This window comes from Gopherus evgoodei, chromosome 17 (genome assembly GCF_007399415.2).
Source record: "Gopherus evgoodei ecotype Sinaloan lineage chromosome 17, rGopEvg1_v1.p, whole genome shotgun sequence".
NCBI classification, from domain to species: domain Eukaryota; kingdom Metazoa; phylum Chordata; order Testudines; family Testudinidae; genus Gopherus; species Gopherus evgoodei.
Genome location: NC_044338.1, coordinates 3,907,127 through 3,928,299, shown reverse-complemented (window position 1 = coordinate 3,928,299; position 21,173 = coordinate 3,907,127). Strand labels below are relative to the sequence as shown.

Here is a 21,173-nt window from a genome sequence, read left to right as displayed (position 1 = left end):
TTTACAGTTAACAGATATTATCAGTCCTATCATCTCCATTGTAATTATTTAAGTGTAGAAAATCCACTCAGCAGCCTAGTGCAGTAATTACTAGTTCACACAGGGGATACTAGCTAAAGTAGCAGGGGTTTGCCCCTTGCTCCTAGTCTGGCATGAGTTGTGTGCATTGCAGAGGAGTCACTCTCCTCCCCAAGGGAAAGAGCCCTCATTGTTTAAGTGCAGCAACTGCTCTCTTCCTGTCTTTAAAGCAGTGCTGATAGAGGCAGCTCTAAGCACTATGATGCTTTAAGCAAGTTGGCAAATATCAACTCCTACTAGACTGCACTGACCTATACAAGTAGTTATTGAACATTTTGCTGCCCCTGGTATTTTGCTTTCAGGGGCAACTATCTTTTACAGTGGTAGATGCAGCCCTATGTTAATATTCTTTGGAGGCAGTCAAGTTCAGCTTTCAGTCTTTAGGGCACCCAGTCACTCCAACAGAGAGCATTGTGCGGGAGAATACACAGAGGAACCTCTATAAAATGATTTAGACTAAATAGCTTTATTATCATTAGTGATAACTTGTCAAAGTCCTCCCAACGCTGCTCTTAAGGCTTTTGTACTGCTGCACAAATAAAAAAGCAATAATTACAGAATGCAAAAACAAAATAGCCCTAAAATGATATTAAAGAAGCCAAAATAAGTGCCTGAATAATTTTCCTGGGATACAAAAATATAGGTGGTGGTGCACAACACAGTAATAATGGACTATATTATTGTCAGCATCTTAACTCAGAAGAATGAAAACTCTTTAAATGTTTATTTTTCATTTATGACCACAAGTTCACTAGAGTTAGTACTGAGAAACCAGGAGTTAAACATTCTTTGGAAGTTAACTTGCTTTAAGGGTATAAAAGAAGCTTCCACAGCTTTAGTCCTAAACTCATGTTTGGAAATGCACTGTATCTTTTCTATTAAAGCTCTTTCTCTGAGACAAACTTCTTGCATGTTAAATGAGGTAAGTGTATAAACAATTGCTGTGTTTCACTCTACCTCTTACAGGGAATTATAAACATTATCATACATTCAAAAATAAAAGAGAAACTGTGTTTACTAGCACTGTGTATTTGCATTTTACAGTTTACTTTCCAAAGTGCTGCACTGTTTAAATTCTATAAACAGGATTCAAAGTGTGAGTCATTTGTTCAGTCACAGTGTAATAACTTTGGAATCATGACCAAAAAGCAATGGTGTCAAAGGATGGTACAAAACAGTCTTTTGGTGTAAATATAACTATTTTTTTTCCATTACATGCATCTGAGGAAGTGGGTATTCACCCACGAAAGCTCATGCTCCAAAACGTCTGTTAGTCTATAAGGGCCACAGGATTCTTTGCTGCTATAACTATTCTAGTTTGTTTAATACATTATTTACTACAGTTATCTTTCTTGCAACTATGTGACAAGTTATTAAAGTGAAGAAATAATACCATTAGGTGTCTGAATAAACATAGTCTATCTAGATTAGTTCACTACAAGGTTCAGTAAATCAGTATGCATAGGCTGAAATTTAAAGTGCAAGTTTTATTATGTGAGTACACTTCCAGTAGATTTAATCAAGATGTATGAATCCCATGTTCAGCTTTCTTTTATCTTTAACATATCAAATCTTTCTCACATAGCAGTGAGGTTTCAGGATGATTGAAATATAAATCCTATATAAATTCTAACAGAAAGAAAGCAAATCTTAACAAAAATTATATTTTATATGCTTGAAATGTAGAGTTCATTTGTATCTCTGTGGTGTGCAGTGAGACATTACAGAGTTGTAATTACAATTAGTACAGATTACTCTTGCCTATAAAAAAGCTGTTTTTTCCTGCTGTTTTTTTATTCTCCAAGTTATCATACTATATGATAAAAGCCTTTAGGAAAGGATGTGTGAAATGTTCACAATAGGGTGGGTTCCGGCTAGTCTAGACTTGTAGAAGACCTCATATAATGGCTTGGGATTGCAGGTATAATGCTGGCCATAAAACACTGCCAGGATGCCATGGAACATATGTGACTGCTGCATAGTCTAATTTTGCTCTTTGAAAGTCCTTTGTGAATGGTAGTTATGGTGTATGTTTTGGGATTATGGAACAATTCTGGAGTTGGAAAAAGGCGGGTTCTTGACCTCTGAAGATTTTGAGAGGCAAGTACAACTATTTGATCTTATGTCAGCTACATCCATCTATTTTTTGTATCATTAGAATCATATAAATTAGAAATGTAAAATGCCAATTAGATCATCTGCACTGGCAGAGAGGTCCATGCTAAGAGATCCCATTGCAACATGGGAGCCAAGAATATTACACTCTGATGTGAATATATTGAATTCTAATCTTTAATTAAGCCCCCTGCAGTCACTGTTCATTAGTTAAGTATGATAGAACTGTCATATATATGTATATGTATATATACATACACAAACAAAAAACATACTTCAAGAAATCCAGCTGTACTTGGATACCACACGTCTTTGGTAGTTGACAGTAATGAGCTTTCAGCATTTTGTCTTTCACAATACCTATGATATTAAATCATAACTTCATATTTTGTTGTGTATTTTTCTTACTTTAAACCATTTCTCTGTTGCATATTGTACTGGCTATGTGATATAAAACACAAATGAAGTGATGCACAAATATACCTGGTAGATCCAATTTGAAGTGCTAGCATTCCGTGGATTTTCTATGTAGAATGTGAACATTATTTTAAAGTACTAATTAAAAATTATATTGTTTTTCATTAGTATAGTATTTGATTATACACTGTATAACATTACACATTGAATACAGAAGTTAGTGATTGAACTATATGACTGTATCTTTAGCTGATTTATACATATTATGATCCAAATATGGTAAAAAGAAGGGCAGGGTTTGGGAAGGAGGAGTGTCAGTTTAGCAACACCCATATATTGCAACAGAAAACTCGTAAGACTTGTTAGAGAAATGTTAATACACTTCAGTTAATATCTGGTCTAGACAGATAAAAAAGTCAAACATTTTCTGTCCTTTCTTAGGAACAAATGTTTTACTTTGCTATTATTTTCTGTTTTGAGTGCAGCAATCATTAAACCAGCTTAATAGAATGACTTCCTGTTATGTTGTTCATGAGGCTCCTGTACGAAGAGTTGCTATCTTTGGAGGGACTCATGGCAATGAGTTATCAGGGGTATTTTTGGTCAAGCATTGGCAAGAGAATGGAGATGAGATTCAAAGAACAGGGCTGGAAGTGAGACCATTTATTACCAACCCAAGAGCTGTGAAGAAATGTACTAGATACATTGACTGTGACCTGAACCGAGTTTTTGATCCTGATAATCTTGGGTAAGAATAACTGTGTGCTTGTATATTTTTAGTTTTCTATCTTAAATGTTATCAGGAGCTTCTTTTATTATTTTATTGGTAAAATTTTTACATAAACACCAATATTTTTTTGACAGTGCAATCACATGATATTGTTCACTGACCTTTAACCCAGAAAGACCAAATAGAATGTACTTAGTTGCTTCATTGTTTAAATAGCGCTATTGCAACAAGAGACAAATTATCACAGAAAGTTAGACTATATTTAAAATCAATATAGAATTAGCTTATTCATGTAAAGTTAAAGTATTGCTATTATTCTGAGTGGCAATGTCATTTCTCACGTCTTGAAACCCCTTGGGCAATTTAACTTTTGGACTGTTGTTAATGTCACTGTACTGGTAGCCACATATCCAGTTGTTAAAACTCGAAGATATTTAAATATAGATAAATATGATATCATGTGTCTCTGAGAAAAAACAAATGTTATATAAATATTGAAAGTATTTTAAATTTCAGTCACATATAGTGTAGAATGAAATGTGAAAACAGTCAAGTTTGAAATATGCATAGTATGGCAAAATTATACAGACAAAATTGTCAATAAATTAAGTGATCCCACTGTATTTCTTTATTTACATAATCTAAAACAAAGTGTAACTATTCCAATTTAAGAGGCTTATTTTACAATGATAAAAGACATTTGTGTTAGCTCTGTGTTTGAGATGTTAACTGTCAAAATGGACTTTGGTAGGTGAATCAAGCATTTTTAAGTATGATATATCTGCATGCTCAACAGCTAATTATGCAACACAAAGGTCCTGATGGGAAAGGTGGATAACAGCAAAGACCATTTACATCATACATGCTGTATAAAAATATTTGTCTTTACAATGCATCTATGCATTTTAATTTGACATTTTATCTAAGGGAGAATTGTTTTATTGGTAGTTTCCCTTAGAAGGTAAATACTTGGCAAGAGACAAAGGTCTGAACCAACTTTTAAACTATTTACACATACATATACTTATGCATTTAGAATAATTTGTCTTCCTCTTTATTATTTCACCTGCTTTGAAATTGGAATGGTTTAACAAATGTACTGTCATCTAAGTTAAAGTACAGTATTTCTTCTTAAATGCTTTTTGTATAACTTTTACTAATATTTCTCAGTAAATCCCAACAGATTACTCAAGACTAGAGCATTAGTAAGTATATTTAGAAGACTATTATGCTTTTTTTTTCTGATGTGAAGACATAGTTACCAATAGCTTTACAAAAATAGAGTGTGATATCCCACCCCACTGGAGATAATGGCATAGCTCTCATTAACTTCAAAATAGCAGGATTTTACCCAGAGTACTTACATCTTTCCCCTATCCCAAGAAGTTCTCAGTTTCAATTAAATTAAAGCACAAAGATAGTCTATAGGTATATGACATATCAGATGCCATTTTACAATGCAATTAATAAAGTACAGTACATTCAACTATAAAATCTCACAACCATAAACTACCGGTATATTAAAAAGAACAGTTTGATTTAGTCTTGAAGACATTGAGATGGAACTTACTAAAATCTTGAGGGAAAGAATTCCAGATGGAATCCATAAGTATCATCTACTTTATGGAGCGAGAGGACCCAGACCAAGGGATCTTAAGAATCTGGTCAGAATATGAAAAGTAAGAAGATGATCAAAAAGGAAACAAGCCATGAAAAACATAGATCAGGACCAAGGTCTAAGGGCATGAACTAGCTCCTAAAAGACTTCTATGTTCAACAGATGCTGGATTAGGCCCTAGAAATGACTTTACATGGTGCATAAATCTTGTGCTGCCTTTCTGTACAGAGGGAGAATTTCAACCATTGTGAACTGGGAGCCCATGCAAAGTAGTAAAGCAGAAGTAATGTAAAATACCATTTTAGATTAGGTGAGAAATCTTGCAAAATACTGATAGAGACAACAGCAAGATACATTGCCTACTAGCATTTATACTTGTTGAGTTCAAGCACAACCTGTTACAGGTCAAACAGTTTGACAGGGTAGTTGTATATGGTATATCAATTCTAATCAATTATGGAAAAATCAAATGAAAAGGATACTCTATTTGTTGTTGACAGCAAAGCTATAGAATTTAATTAATTTATTTGTACTAATATTAACAGCAGGCAAATCACAGAAGATATTCCATATGAAGTGAGAAGGGCTCAGGAAATCAATCATGTATTTGGTCCAAAAAATAGTAATGATGCCTATGACCTTATTTTTGACCTTCACAACACAACTTCTAACATGGGTGGCACTCTTATTCTTGAAAACTCCAGGAATAACTTTACAATCCAGATGTTTAATTATATTAAGGTAAAACTAATTTTTAATAAACTTTGAGAATATATTTAGATTTGTGTTTGAAACATTACTGTATATCAACTTTGTGCCTTTATTTAAATACATTTATGCAGTTTTATTTTGCTAAGATGTTTGGTAAAGAATATAAAACTAACTATAGAATGGGATATTTACTATCACAAAGAATTATTAAATTGGGTCTAATACTGGTTAGTACTGATTCCAACCTTTCATGATAACAATTGATAGACACAGCACTAGTAAATAAATTACCAGTAAGACAAATGTGGGGCCAGCAGCAAAAAATAACACACAGCAAAATTAATAAAACCTTACAGATCATTGGGTCTGTTTTTAAACTAGTCTGTCATAAAGCTGGGAAAAATTGTAGGCTGAATGCAAAATTTTGTAAGACATCAGGTATTTAAAATGCAGACTTGAAAAATGTGTGGAATAAGGCTATGACAAAAGGAGCCCTGATATATATTGGCTGCAGTACTAATGTGTTGAAAATGTTTAATCTTGTTGGTATTGCAAGTGACACACATTTAGGGTGAGACTTTCGAAAGTGCACTATGTTGGCCTGTTATCTTACTGAAGTTAACGATAAGCCTCCTACTGTCTTTAATGGAAGCAAAATTAGGTCAATATGGTACATTCTGAAGATCCCCTCCCCTTAATTCATATACTTCAAGAGAAGATATTTCATATACTTTGACATATGATATTTAATTTTCGTCGTGTCCCATCCCTCTGTTTATATACTGTTCAAAGATGTGGTCAGTTCATGTGTAAGAGTATATGAAGATTGGCAGACAGCTAATCAAAATGTAGAAATGATAGGCAGTAATCTAGAAAGGAATGGATAGGAAGGCTTTCTGCCAAGATATATAAAAGAACTAGGCTAACTCACTACGTTTGTCTCATAAGAGAATCTAACCCTACCTAGAAGAAAAATATTTGAAATCTGTCCTAAAGCAATTTGATTCTGGGTAAATTAAGACTGGGACTGTGTTCATTTATATTAGTGTGCAGCAAAGTTCAGTGGAGCATGCCTGTCATGAACTAAGGGAAAGCAGACTAACAAATATAGCTTTGTATGCTTTCTAAAGCTGTCCTGCTTATTTTAGGGCCATGAAATAAGAGCAACATATTGAAGACATTGTGTAAATCCACTTCAGCATCAGTAGTCTTTTGTAGCGCAACATTTTTAATATTTGCATAACAAAGACTTTTTTTGACAAATCTTCACAGAATGCTTTGGCTCCAGAATGCTGTCCCGTTTTCCTAATTGAACATCCTAACTTGAAATATGCAACAACTCGATCTATAGCAAAACACCCTGTTGGTAAATATAAATGTTGAGACCACTTTCCAATCCCCAAAATTATGAAAATAGATGCCTGTCTCCAAATATTTTTCTTTTTAAGTTGTTTCTTTAAGTTAAACAAATTTCTATGATGAGCTTCATCCACCTGCTTTGTAATCATATGGACTTGATTTGGTAAATAAATTATCCATTCTGCAAAAAGTGCCCCCCCCCCTTTTTTTATACTCAATCAAGTTGCTTTTTGTAAGAATAATATTTTATTGGAGATATTTATAATATTTTAGGATAGAAAGTAAATTATGTTGTTTGATTAACGGCAGTACTGATGTTGAACTCAGAAGAGGTATTTATTTCTCATAAATAAAACTAGGATGCAATGTTGGTTGTTAACCAGAAGAGGGATGGTGGAATACAGGAAAGAGAAATTGTGTCTGAACTGAAGTGGCTAACCTGTTCCTTTATACTACAATAGACAGGATAACATTAGAGAAAAATTGCATTATTTTGCCTCCAATGTTAATTAAACTGGTAATTCTAAAACAGTAAGCACAGACACACACACAGGCATGTATGTTTTTAGTGTGCATTTTAAACATGTGACATACAATATGTCTATCAATATCTCCCTCATTTGTACACAGGTGTGGAAGTTGGGCCTCAGCCCCAAGGAGTTCTTAGAGCTGATATTTTGGACAAAATGAGAAAGATTATCAAACATGGCCTTGATTTTGTGCACATTTTTAATGAAGGTATAGTAAATCATGCAAGCATGAACATTCCTATTTTCTGCTAGTATCTCATTGCAAAAGAGTAGATTTTTTTTTAAATAAATGAAGCTACAGCATTTTGCAATGAAACAAATGCAACTCATTTTGTATTATTGTAGTATTAATAGTAAGTTCATTCATACAGTCTTTAATAAATTATTTACTATTTATTTTACTCAGACTGAATTACAACATGATGAATAATTATATAATAATGTTGGAACTGAAAATTGCACTTAAGCCTTAAGAACTTCTGTTGTTAATGACTTTTGCCCTTTTTTTATTGAATCTTGAGAATCTAGAATTATGGTGAAACTTGATTCTAGGACTGGAAGGGACCTGGAGAGGTCATCGAGTCCAGTCCCCTGCCCTCATGGCAGGACCAAATACTGTCTAGACCATCCCTGATAGACATTTATCTAACCTACTCTTAAATATCTCTAGAGATGAAGATTCTACAACCTCCCTAGGCAATTTATTCCAGTGTTTAACCACCCTGACAGTTAGGAACTTTTTCCTAATGTCCAACCTAAACCTCCCTTGCTGCGGTTTAAGCCCACTGCTTCTTGCTCTATCCTTAGAGGCTAAGGTGAACAAGTTTTCTCCCTCCTCCTTATGACACCCTTTTAGATACTTGAAAACTGCTATCATGCCCCTCTCAGTCTTCTCTTTTCCAAACTAAACAAACCCAATTCTTTCAGCCTTCCTTCATAGGCCATGTTCTCAGGACCTTTAATCATTCTTGTTGCTCTTCTCTGGACCCTCTCCAATTTCTCCACATCTTTCTTGAAATGCGGTGCCCAGAACTGGACACAATACTCCAGTTGAGGCCTAACCAGCGCAGAGTAGAGCCCAAGAATGACATCTCGTGTCTTGCTCACAACACACCTCTTAATGCATCCCAAAATCACGTTTGCTTCTTTTGCAACAGTATCACACTGTTGACTCATATTTAGCTTGTGGTCCACTATAACCCCTAGATCCCTTTCTGCGGTACTCCTTCCTAGACAGTCTCTTCCCATTTTGTATGTGTGAAACTGATTGTTCCTTCCTAAGTGGAGCACTTTGCATTTGTCTTTGTTAAACTCCATCCTGTTTACCTCAGACCATTTCTCCAATTTGTCCAGATCATTTTGAATTATGACCCTGTCCTCCAAAGCAGTTGCAATCCCTCCCAGTTTGGTATCATCTGCAAACTTAATAGGCGTACTTTCTATGCCAATATCTAAGTCATTGATGAAGATATTGAACAGAATCGGTCCCAAAATAGACCCCTGCGGAACCCCACTTGTTACTCCTTTCCAGCAGGATCCTACAAGATATGTCATAGATATAAGGTGGTAGTTCACAACTGTGTTCACAACTTATTTTATAGTAACTGTATGCTGAGAGTGCTATATAAACAAGAAACATTTATAATGAGCAGCTTATTCATTTCCATTTCTTATGTATACCTTTACCTCAAATCATTTTATGAGAGTCAATAAACTTTTGTTATGCACCTATATGAAGTCAATACATAGTTGTTATAAGTTAAAATATCTTTGTATTGGGAAAGTTTTTGCTTGACTGCTGATTGTCAGTTTATTCTTGAAGCAGTGACATAGGCATGCATCAGTGCCATCTAAGAAGTCCACGTTATTGTGTCAGAAAACAAGAACTGCATGCAATCCCATCAATATCATTCCCTAACTATTAAATAATACTGTCAGATTTTATGAATTCCTCATCTACAAAATGAATTTATTACTGTGTATGCAGTGATTGAGATCCGTGATGTCAACAATACTGTTCAAATTTAGATCCAGATTTTTATGCAATGCTAAGCAACTGGGTCATCAATCAGCAACCTGACCTTCATGGGATAGGAAATCTGGAGCTAGACATATTCATGTTACTTGAGTTAATTACTGATAAACTATGAACAGATACAAATGAATGACTTAAGCCATTCTAAATAAATTAGATGTACTATTTAACTGGTAATTTGCTGACATGACATTAAAAATATATCTATCCTTTCTAGGAAAGGAATTTCCACCATGTACAATTGAAATTTACAAAATAATGGAAAAAGTAGATTATCCCAGGAATAAAAATGGTGAAATTACTGCTGTTATTCACCCTAGCCTGCAGGTAAAATTTATCATTCTTCATTTACAACATTTTTATAGGAATTCCATTTGATGTTTGGTTTATGGTATAATATATGGTATATCATCAAATAGGATATTTACAATTATGTCAAACCCACCAATGGAGAGATTGAATTTTTAGAACCATTCATATAAGTTTTATAACTAATGGTTTACAGTATTTCGGCAATTGAATCGGGAAGTTCTAAACTCAGTTTTGAACAAGAAGTCAAGGAAAAGAAAGTATGGTATACTTTCATTCTCAACAGGTACTTCCAATTTTGGGAGCCAAACCTTTGAGAACCTTGGGCCTGATTTTCAGAGTTGCTGAGCATTAACAGTTCCCATTTATTTCACCTGGAATAGTGAGTTCTCAGCACTTTTAAAAATCAGGCCCAAGATGCATGCCTGAGGTCAGACATCCCAAATCAGTGGAGCTTTGAAAGTTTTGGCCATGAACTGCACAGAGTAGTCTAACTATGCATAATAAACTTAAGAATCTTATGTGAAAGTTATAAAAAAAAATATGAAAGTGAAAATATAATCTATTTTCTAACATAATCTATAATCTAATTTCCTGTAAGGATCAAGACTGGCAGCCACTGAACAATGGGGATCCTATATTTTTAACTGTTGATGGAGAGACCATTAATTATGAAGGGGATTGTACAGTATACCCAACATTTGTGAATGAGGCTGCATATTATGAAAAGAAACAAGCTTTTGTAAAAACAGTCAAAGTAAAACTTACTGCAAAAGGTATCAGATCCTCTTTGTCTTAGAGCTAGGACATTTGTAAAAGATTATGAAACTTTTTAGACATATGGCCAAATTCATTGCTGATTTCTACTCTATGTAATCCAGATGAAGTCAGTGGGGATTTATGGACCATAAATCAATGCAGAAATTAACCCTTAATTTAAAATTGTGTATTAATTAATTTTACTAAGCACTTTGAAGATGAGAAGCACTTTTGAAATGCAAAGTATTATTTTTAGCCATGTTCAATAGTTTATTGCCGATACTAGAAATAAATATTACTAGTTTATATAGCTGATTATTTAATGCATTCTGAAAAACTGTGTCTATATAATATACCAAATTATTGATCAACGTGTTAACTTTTATATTAAGATTTTCCTACATTTAAATTTTTAATCTTTCCCAAATGTTATTCAGAATTGTGCAACCTGAAGTCTCCATTACTGAAAAAATACATACTATGTTAGGAAATGTTTTCAATTTGAATAAGAAAGTTACTCTGAATAAAATAAAATGGAAACCAGTGTGGCATGGCACCTTCTCAGTCTCCCCAGTCTCTGCTGCTTTTAGCCCTGGCGAGACAGGCTCGGGTAATTCAGTCCCCCTTGGGACACAGGGGAAGTCTGCTCCCTGTATCTCCACCAGTCCTGTTTAGTGAATTCTTACTCCCTTGTGGGAGAAAGTACTGCCTCTCCTCCTGGTGGGTCTCACTGTTTTGCTACTCCTGGCAGCAGAGCTCCTTCTCTCTCTGCTCTCCTCCCCTTTCTTCCACAGGGAAGGGTTTAAAAAGGTCTCAGGCAGCCCCAAGTTGGAATCAGCTGATCCTAATTAACCTCAGGTAGCTCCCCCTCAGCTGATTTCTAATTTGCTACTTTGGTAACCCTTTCACAGTTGAACCTGACTGACCTGTGGTTGTCTCTCAGTTGATAAGGAGGAGGGCCTTTTACCCTCTGGTACTGATTCCTACCCCTCTCTTGCAGCTGTCTGTCCTGAGTTTATCACACCAAGTATACTTAAAATATTATCTAGTTAATGTTAAAGACAAATAAATCAAAATTTGATTTTGTTGAGTTAGTGGCATATGTTTAAATCAAATGTTATGTGCCCAGGAATGTACTGGTACAATATTATACTTCATGGTCAATATTTGTGGAAAGTATAAGAATTTTGATGAAAATTTGATAAAATTTATGCAGCAATGAAAATATAAAGCATTCTGTAATTGCAAAGTTTTTCAATTACATCTACACGTTGTCTAGCTATGCCAAAAGAAGGACAGGAGACATTTGACACTGGTTTAATCAGGCTGCAACTTTATTACTAGATGTCTGGGACAACCTGGCAGATAACAGTGTACAGTGCAGGTAACCCCATGTTTATTCCATAATTACCCAGGGGACTTTTACCAACTCCCCCCCTTTTTCCATCCATGTCCCTCCAGCAAATCCATTGCTGGGACCTTACCATCCACCCCCCACCTCCCAGGAGCGCTAAGGTTGCCTATAATAATGGGGGGTTGGCCCCCTGACATACCAATCACAGGAGTCCCCAACCTTATAATTAACATCTCTTTTTAAGTCTTTTTCCAAGCCATTTATCTGGTCACTGTATACCTTTCCTATGGAGTACCTGCACTGGACATCTGCCACAAGGAGCCACCAGCAATTAGCTTGGCTGGCTCCTCCCCACAAGTACTTGGGTTCCCAGATATCTCCTAATGCCATGTTTCATACCAGTTAAAACATGACAGCACCTAAGTCGGACAGGTGAACCCCATGCTCCCGAAACAACTCTGCTGCCCCATATACTATGCCAGGATGTGAAATTACTATCTTTCCTATGGTCCCAAGGAATTTGGCCACCTCCCTGTTCACATACCTCCTTTTCTTGTCCATCCTGGGGCAACTCACGGCTCCCCAACAGATCCTGAAGCATGAAGCATGTCTGACCAAATCATATTAAGTCCTGGAAAAAGTTCAAGGATCAGCCCCCAAGTCCCTCCTTGCTCTGAGCATTAGTTCCACCCCTTTAAGCTTTCCCAAATTGTCTTCCCAAAAATGCACCACATTATATCTGAGGGCTGCTAACAGGCCTGCAAAGCATATAGCATCAGTATTAGTTGATCCCATAACTTGACCTTCCTTGCATGCTGACTGAGTATCACCTCATCACCAAAGCCCAGCTATGAACCCTCGGGCAACCCTGGACATGTGACTATGGGCACAAAATACAATACTATGCCTGCAGATCCACACCATTGTCTGCATGGCTGATCGTTCAATATCTGTAATGAGATTACGATAAATTAATGCTGACTTACCGCCTGAGGTCTTACATACATTCGGTATGCATCTGAATGCAAACATCCGATTGCCTAGATTGTCTCTGCTCCCATACCTGTGCTGCTGCCGTTGCCGCCCTGATTCTGAATGAGTGGAACCAAATGAAAGGGCTAACAGCCCCAATCTCATCAGCCCCCGTCTCAACCCAGTAACAAATCGATATGCTATGAGGGGACTCCCATCACCATGCATTAAAAGGGGGCCTTTCCCCTTTGGCCGTATAACCCTGTAGGCCTTCAAAGCCCGAACTGGGCAGACCCCAGGCTCACCACCCTGCCAGAGGATCACAGATTCACCCCGGCTGACTTGATCTGGCTTTGACCGTCGGAAGTGTAATATTATTGAATGCTCCTGCCATTGTATATCCTGCAGTTGCAAAGCCCTTCCTGTTGAGTCCCTACCAGACCCAGATACTAGCTCACTGATCTTGAAAGCACCAAAAACTGCTGTCAAGAATGCAGCCCTGAACAAGGCCGCCTCCTGTCCATTATGACATACATCGCCAAGGATCTGCACAAGTTCCCTAAGTATGTAAGCCGTGATGGAACGATGGGAATCCAACCTAGGTCCACCAGTACGTGACCACCCAGCCAAAAACCTTCCAACTAAAAAACCACCCTCAAAGATCAGGATAACCATTTAGCCTGCTGATGAATGTAATGGCAGAAAGGCAATTCAAGATTGTGGAGGACACCAGTTGACAGTTTGCCAATCACAGCACGTACCGCAGCATCTGTTCCTTTGTAATGGACCATATCGGTGACCGATCTTCCTAATCCTGAAATTGCATTAAATCATTAAAACTTCTCTCACAACCCTGCCACGTGCATGGAGCAACTGATCTCCGCACCACACTGAAAACCATTCTACGCCAAGGTTCCATAGTGCTAGTGGCATCTCCCTGGGTTCCTGGATGGCTCCTGGTGCCAACTCCAGAAATCTGTGGACCTGAAAATGAGACAAGGTGTGTGCTATGCCATTGTCAATCCCAAAGAGGTTATGAAGCAATGTAATTCCCTGAAGCCTTTCCTGGGGCCAAGACTCGGGGCAAAACACATAAAAGGGATAAGAACCTCCATTAAAACCAGCCCACCAATTTGACCCAACACCCTTGCTGGGGTAGTCCCACCAGAGGCCATAGCCCATTCCATTGCTGCTTGAAACTAGCCTTGGGGGAAACCCACAAGCTGTCCACAGGCAATTGGCTGGATGGCCCTGCCCCTGTACCCCGAATTCATTCTCCTTTAATTATTGCCTTAACATGGCCAAACCCCACTCGACTTTAATCATTATTATTTTATATAAAGGGGATAAGAATACCCATTAAAAAACCCAGCACAATTTGACCCATTGGCTTTGCTGGAGTAGTCCCACAGGAAGCCTTAGCCCATTCTAATGCTTGAAGCTGGCCCTTTGTACCAGCCTGCCTTCTGTCACCCACGTCCTGTTCAAACAGGGCCTACTTGCAGGTGGCATTTGTTCTACCCTGTGTCCTATACCTCCCCTCACCATTGTGGCAGGAATGTGCTGTATGAGACCCAAAACATGTTTTGCATGCATGCCTGAATGTATAGATCCTGCAAAAGCCACTGCTATAAAGAAATGTATGCCTGTGAATGTATTGCAAGCCTGCCCAGTGTGGTAACAGCAACAGTACTGCATGCCCATCTGATTATATTTATGTATCTAACAAAGCCGGGCTTCTCTCTGGGTAAGCTTCAGCTGTAACACAAGCATAGCTAAGGAATGCAGCCTTAGCAAGACACCTCTTCCATGGCTGTCCCCATGTTTGAGGAACTTACAGGTAGCCTGTATCAGCCATGCAGTACCCTGCATCTGCTTATGGGGGCAGAGGGGGGCAACTGAGACAGTTTCTGGCTGGCCCATGTGATACCGCATTTTGGTTTCTTTTTCTTTTTTTGGGGGGTAAAGCCTCAGAGGAATCACTTGTGCCTGCAATCCCCACCTTTGCCACATCATTTTGGTATCAGGATCCTCATTTAACTGACCCTGTCCTCAGTGTCTGCCTCATCTCCTGCAATCACTTGAGTGGAATGTCCTAGAACTGGGCGAACCATTACGCCTTGTACAGCCTTGCAAAGCTGTGGAAACAACCTCAGATGCAATAACCCTGATTACTTGTATCAAATCCCAGCTGACTGTCCCACCATCAAACCAGCTCACTTGCCTGGGTGAGTTCCTCACCTTGAGACCCTTGCCCAAGCCTGATAGGCTGCCCTTGGCACTATCAGGCACTATCCCAGTCTCCCCCAGCCCCTCGCTCTTGTTGCAAGGATCCTGCCTGTGGCTCACCCGTCCCAAATAACTGCACTCCGTCCACCCTGTGCAGGGTTTGATTCCTCCCCAGTCCCCTGTCCCATGACACTAACTGAGAGGGTGAAGCAAAATTCCATTCCCTTGCTGTATCCTGCCCACAGCAGGTAAAACAGAAACCCTGTTCCCTAAACCTCTGTGCACCGGACAGCTGCTATGAGAGGGGGTCGCACTCCTCCCTGTACTAAAGGGACAGAATCTGGCTACGAGCTGCTTTGCTACTCAACGGCACCTCCCTTTGTGAATTCACTCTGCTATGCCTGCCTCACCCTGCCTGAACCAGGGGAAATAGAGAATTAATCTTCCCCCGTTCCTCCTCGCTCTCATTGTTCTGTGTCTGCCAGGAGTCATGCTAGGACAAAGGCCTGCTTCTCTATTCCGGGACTGAAGTAGGAGGAGGGCTTTCTCCCTCCTCCCTGCTCTCCTTCCACGTGGGTGCAGCAGAGTTAAACTGTAATCCGGAAAACTACTAAGGCCTGGTCTACACTACGGATTTAAACAGAATTTAGCAGCGTTAAACCGATTTAACCCTGGATCCGTCCACACAACGAGGCCCTTTATATCGATATAAAGGGCTCTTTAAACCAGTTTCTGTACTTATCCCCGGTGAGAGGAGTAGCGCTGAAATCGGTATTGCCATGTCGGATTATGGTTAGTGTGGCTGCAAATCGACGGTATTGGCCTCCGGGCGGTATCCCACAGTGCACCACTGTGACTGCTCTGGAAAGCAATCTGAACTTGAGTGCACTGGCCAGGTAGACAGGAAAAGTGCAGTCCCAAATCCAAAAAGAGCTCCAGCATGGACCGTATGGGAGATACTGGATCTGATCGCTGTATGGAGAGACAAATCTGTTCTATCAGAGCTCCGTTACAGAAGATGGAATGCCAAAGCATTTGAAAAAAATCTCCAGGCTATGATACAGAGTCCACAGCACAGTGCTGTGTGACAAGTGTAATGGAAAGCCAAAGCATCAAATGGACGCTCATGGAGGGAGGGAGGGAGGGAGGGAGGGGGTACCGAGGACTCCAGCTATCCCACAGCCCAAGAGTCTCTGAAAAGTATTTGCATTCTTGGCTGAGCTCTTAATGCCTGTAGGGTCAAACACATTGTCCAGGGTGGTTCAGGGTATATCTCGTCAATTTACCCCCCTCCCCCCATGAAAGAAAAGGGAAAAAAATCGTTTCTTGACTTTTTTCAGTGTCACCGTATGTCTACTGCATGCCGCTGGTAGATGCGGTACTGTGGCACTGAACAGCAAGATCCTCTCCCCTCCCTTTCCTGGTGGCAGATGGTACAGTGCAGAACGACTGGTAGCCGCCCTCGTCATCATCCCGTGAGTGCTCCTGGCTGGCCTCAGGTGAGGTCGGCCGGGGTCGCCTTGGTAAAAATAGGAATGACTCCCAGTCATTCCCGGCAGATGGTACAGAACAGCTGGTAACCCTCTTCATCATAGCAACTGGGGGCTGAGCTCCATCAGCCCCCTCCCCTTTCATGTCTAAAGAAAAGATTCTGTACTGCCTGGACTATCACAGCAGCGGGATGCTGGGCTCCTCTCCCCACCACCGTTTAATGTCCTCCCTGGGCTATCATAGCAGCTGGAGGCTGCCTCCCGCTCATTTTATCTCACTAAAAAGTCAGTGTTTCTTATTCCTGCATTCTTTATTACTTCATCACACAAATGTGGGGGACACTGCAATGGCAGCCCAGAAGGGTTGGGGGAGGAGGGAAGCAATGGGTGGGGTTGTTGCAGGGGCACACCCTAGAATGTCATGCAGCTCATCATTTCTGCAGGATCTGACACTGGTTCTCTAGTACACTTGCCCCATATTCTAGGCAAGACTGACTCTATTTTTAGATACAACATAAAGGAGGGAATGACCCTGGGAGTCATTCCCATTTTTGTCTTTGTGCCCCCGGCCGACTTCAGCGAAGGTCAGCCAGGAGCACCCATGACAGCAGCAGACGGTACAGAACGACTGATAACCGTCATCTCATTGCCAATTTACAATGGCATGGCAGATGGTACAGAACGACTGATAACCGTCTCTGCTATCTTGCAAAGGCAAATGAATGCTGCTGTGTAGTGCTGCAGTACCGCCTCTGTCAGTGGCATCCAGTACACATCCGGTGACAGTGACAAAAGGCAAAATGGGCTCCATGGTTGCCATGCTATGGCATCTGCCAGGGCAATCCAGGGGAAAAGGGTGCGAAATGATTGTCTGCCGTTGCTTTCACAGAGGAAGGAATGAGTGACGACATTTACCCAGAATCACCCGCGACACTGTTTTTCCACCATCATGCATTGGGATCTCAACCCAGAATTCCAATGGGTGAGGGAGACTGCGGGAACTATGGGATAGCTATGGGATAGCTACCCACAGTGCAACTCTCCAGAAATCGACGCTAGCCTCGGTACATGGATGCACACCACCGAATTAATGTGCTTAGTGTGGCTGCGTGCACTCGACTTTATACAATCTGTTTTACAAAACCAGTTTATGTAAAATCGGAATAATCCCGTAGGGTAGACATACCCTGAGACTGGCTGCTAGTTCCTGCCTTTATCCTGGGACCGAAGTGGGGGGAAGGGCTTGGCTTGCTCACCGCCCTGCTTCGCTTCCATGTGGAGCCGAGTAGAGCTGAACACTGGAGCCCTCCTGCCTCAGCCTTGGTCTGTGTAAAAAGTAAGGCTCTCAGTCCCGTGCTGCTCCTTTTTAAACCCTGCATTCCCAGGGGATGTCAGCGACCATTGTGCTCCTTTTGCAGAAGTTTTCATCTCCCCTCCGCCAGCCAGCCAGCCAACCATAAAAGCACTGTTCCCTTCACTCGCCAGACCAGCCAAAAAAATACCTGCTTAAAAGTGCACGGTGGTAATTATATGGAGCAATTTCAAAAAGAATGTTTGGCATAGTGTATGATTTCGCAATTCTTGCATCCCAGAACTCCTGTTATTTATTTTTATATATAAACAAACGCAAGAACAGGCCCATATGTTACAGAATTGCTACATCCAACCTGGACAGATAATTAACCTCACAAATGTATTAGAAACATGTTGTAAAATAATTCGTTAATAAGATCAGTGAAAGCATCAGCAACTAACTTCCACTGGAGCCAATTGACAAATATGATGTATAGAGAGAGTTTTTCATTTCACTGCATAAACCATTTCCAAGTTGTGAACTCATTGACATAAGTTTTTTGTTGAAGACCAAGTTGCAAATTCTATCTCTGATATATGAAAAAACATTAAAAGGATTCCATGTGGAGCTTACTAGGCTGCTGAAACTGTAATTTAGTGATTCTGTATTTGTAGGAACCAAGCCTGAGTATCACAGAGACAGAAAGAATGAGGGGCATGAATTAACTCGCTAAATATTTATTTTGTCATATCGGCATCAGTCGGGCTGATAAAGCATTAAAAACCATGTGTATTATTTTTGATAGTTGCAGCAACTAACTATATCTCTTAAAAACACTGAGCAGTAACAAGTTGAAGGTTGTGTTAATTAAATGAAAAAGCAAGGGTTCTGATATTAGCAACCATCCTCAAAAATCAGTATCAGAAAAATATTAGTGATAACAATAAGATGTGCATGTCATTGCACAGGAAAAATAGCCACAAACCATTATTTAATGGGCCAGAAAACTATTGCACCTTCCTTTTCCTTTTAGAAGTGATGTCTTTCTTCTCCCTCACTCCCAACCAATATTCTTTATCCTTGCTTGGTGTTTCAATTGCAGTGTTAAGGCAATAATAAATACAGGAGAAAAATACATGTTTATTAAATTATCTACTTTATTTCTTTAATTTTAAATAAATATTACTGTATATCAAAAGCATAGAATTTGGCCTTCTCTACCTATTATTCATTACGGTCAAGGCCCTTGCAATCGTATTGCACAGAAACCATCTGGTACTGCGTGGTCTAGCTAGGCTCTTTGGCCACAATGGCATAAGTGAAAAGCAACAAAGAGTCTTGTGGCACCTTATAGACTAACAGACGTATTAGTCTATAAAGTGTCACAGGACTCTTTGTTGCTTTTTACAGATCCAGACTAACACGGATATCCCTCGGATAAATGGCATAAGTGTATCCTGATTGGAAAACTACTAGAAGCAACCACACAAGATGACCAGAGTAAGGTTCTGTGTATGTGTTGTGTCTTCTCAGTTCTATATATGAAGAGGAATGTTTTCCCAGGTAACTGACAGGCATAGGTGAATTAACCAAAAGGCAAACATGTGGCCCTACTGCAATATTCTTGGCTGACAATTTCCAAAAAAGCTATTAGCACTGAAGAAATATTCCCATAAGACTCTGATTTCTTACTCACATGTGCTACTAGGCCAAACATGGTTCAGCCATCACATTGACACCACCCATGAATCTTCTCCAATAAAAGTAAGCTTTGTTTTCTAAGATTTCAACTTTGTGAAGTCTGTTTCAGTTCTGCTTGACATCTCTACAGGAGCTGTGCATAGTAAGAGACAGAGGATACAGGATCTATAGAAAGCCAATTAGTGACAACCACATTTACCATCTCCGCTAGCTCTGCACGCTGCTCCCTGCTGTGTAGTTTCTTTATGTCCTTTTGTCTTAAAACATTAGTCTTGTGGATCAGCTGACCCACTGTGGAGATAACTGATGCAATTGTAAGGATCTAATGCATATCCTTCTGCCACACAAACACAGACCAAGATTTGGCTATATCTTTTCTGAATAGTCTCCTCAAAATAGAAATTAACAATGAAAATATTAGATCAGAATCCATGAAGACTAAGGCACATTCTACAGGAATACATTAATATTGAACATACATAGAGCAAAAATATTTCTTTTTATATACACATACACATACATAAAATAAAAAAACAAACATAATTCAAAGTTACATCTCTTGAGGACTGATCAAATAAAAAGTGCTACAGAAAGTGAAACATACAGTACTTTGAATTCAGAAAAGCTTAATGGTTCATAATTACAGTGCTTTAAACTGATTTTTTTTTAAATAATTTCTTCACAGATAAATATTTGCTGCTAATCTCCCCAAAGTAGCAGGGATTGGGCATTAATTTAAACCCAAGAACAACACTCATGAGGTAAAAGGTATTCTGTTTAAGCAGTAAAACATGACAAGAAGTGGATTTTCAAGTGGTAATAGCAAAAGGCCAAAGACCCAGTGATTTAAATAAGCCCAAACAATGATCCCTCTTAAATGAATTAATTTTAGTCACCTATTGCTCTTAAGAAAGGGAATGTATACATACAAATGAGGAGAAAGAACTAGACATACAAAATTACCCCAAGCATTATAGACCAGAAAACAGATCCTGCAAGGTCAGTGAAAGTTGAAGGAGTTCATCTTTTCACAAAATGCTCATCACACTGTAGAATGAAGTCCATGATGATAACACTGGTAGCCAAAATGAAAACACCACTGTATCCAGAACTTTCAAAATTACATACTTCATATTGTGGTTCTACGTCAAAGCTGAAATGTCTTTTTTCATATTTTCAAAACTTAACTATTCTCAGTACACAAAATGATTTCTCCTAGATTAGAGAGATAAGTATAGAAAATACCGTACTGGACATCAAAGAGATTGGAATAATTTATCCAAAAGGCAAAAATATTGTATATTACATTTGTTTGATTTGTTTAACTAATAGAAAGTAAATAACTCTGTTTAAATGCCATCACACAAACTTTGACACCAGGAATTTTGTTCAAAAGGCTCAGTATAATGCTTAGTCCTGCCTTGAGTGCAGGGGACTGGACTAGATAACCTCTCAAGGTCCCTTCCAGTTCT

At 39.0% G+C, this 21,173-nt stretch overlaps 1 protein-coding gene across 1 annotated transcript; it reads left to right on the top strand.

The window, feature by feature from the left end:
- The first annotated feature begins 935 nt into the window (after positions 1-935).
- On the top strand, positions 936-10,934 carry ASPA (aspartoacylase). The gene is made up of 7 exons (XM_030536708.1): positions 936-1,000; positions 3,096-3,358; positions 5,504-5,699; positions 6,942-7,035; positions 7,659-7,766; positions 9,811-9,920; positions 10,504-10,934. The coding sequence occupies exons 1-7, from the start codon at positions 938-940 to the stop codon at positions 10,699-10,701; spliced, it is 1,032 nt and encodes a 343-aa protein (XP_030392568.1). The 5' UTR covers positions 936-937; the 3' UTR covers positions 10,702-10,934.
- Positions 10,935-21,173: the final 10,239 nt, after the last annotated feature.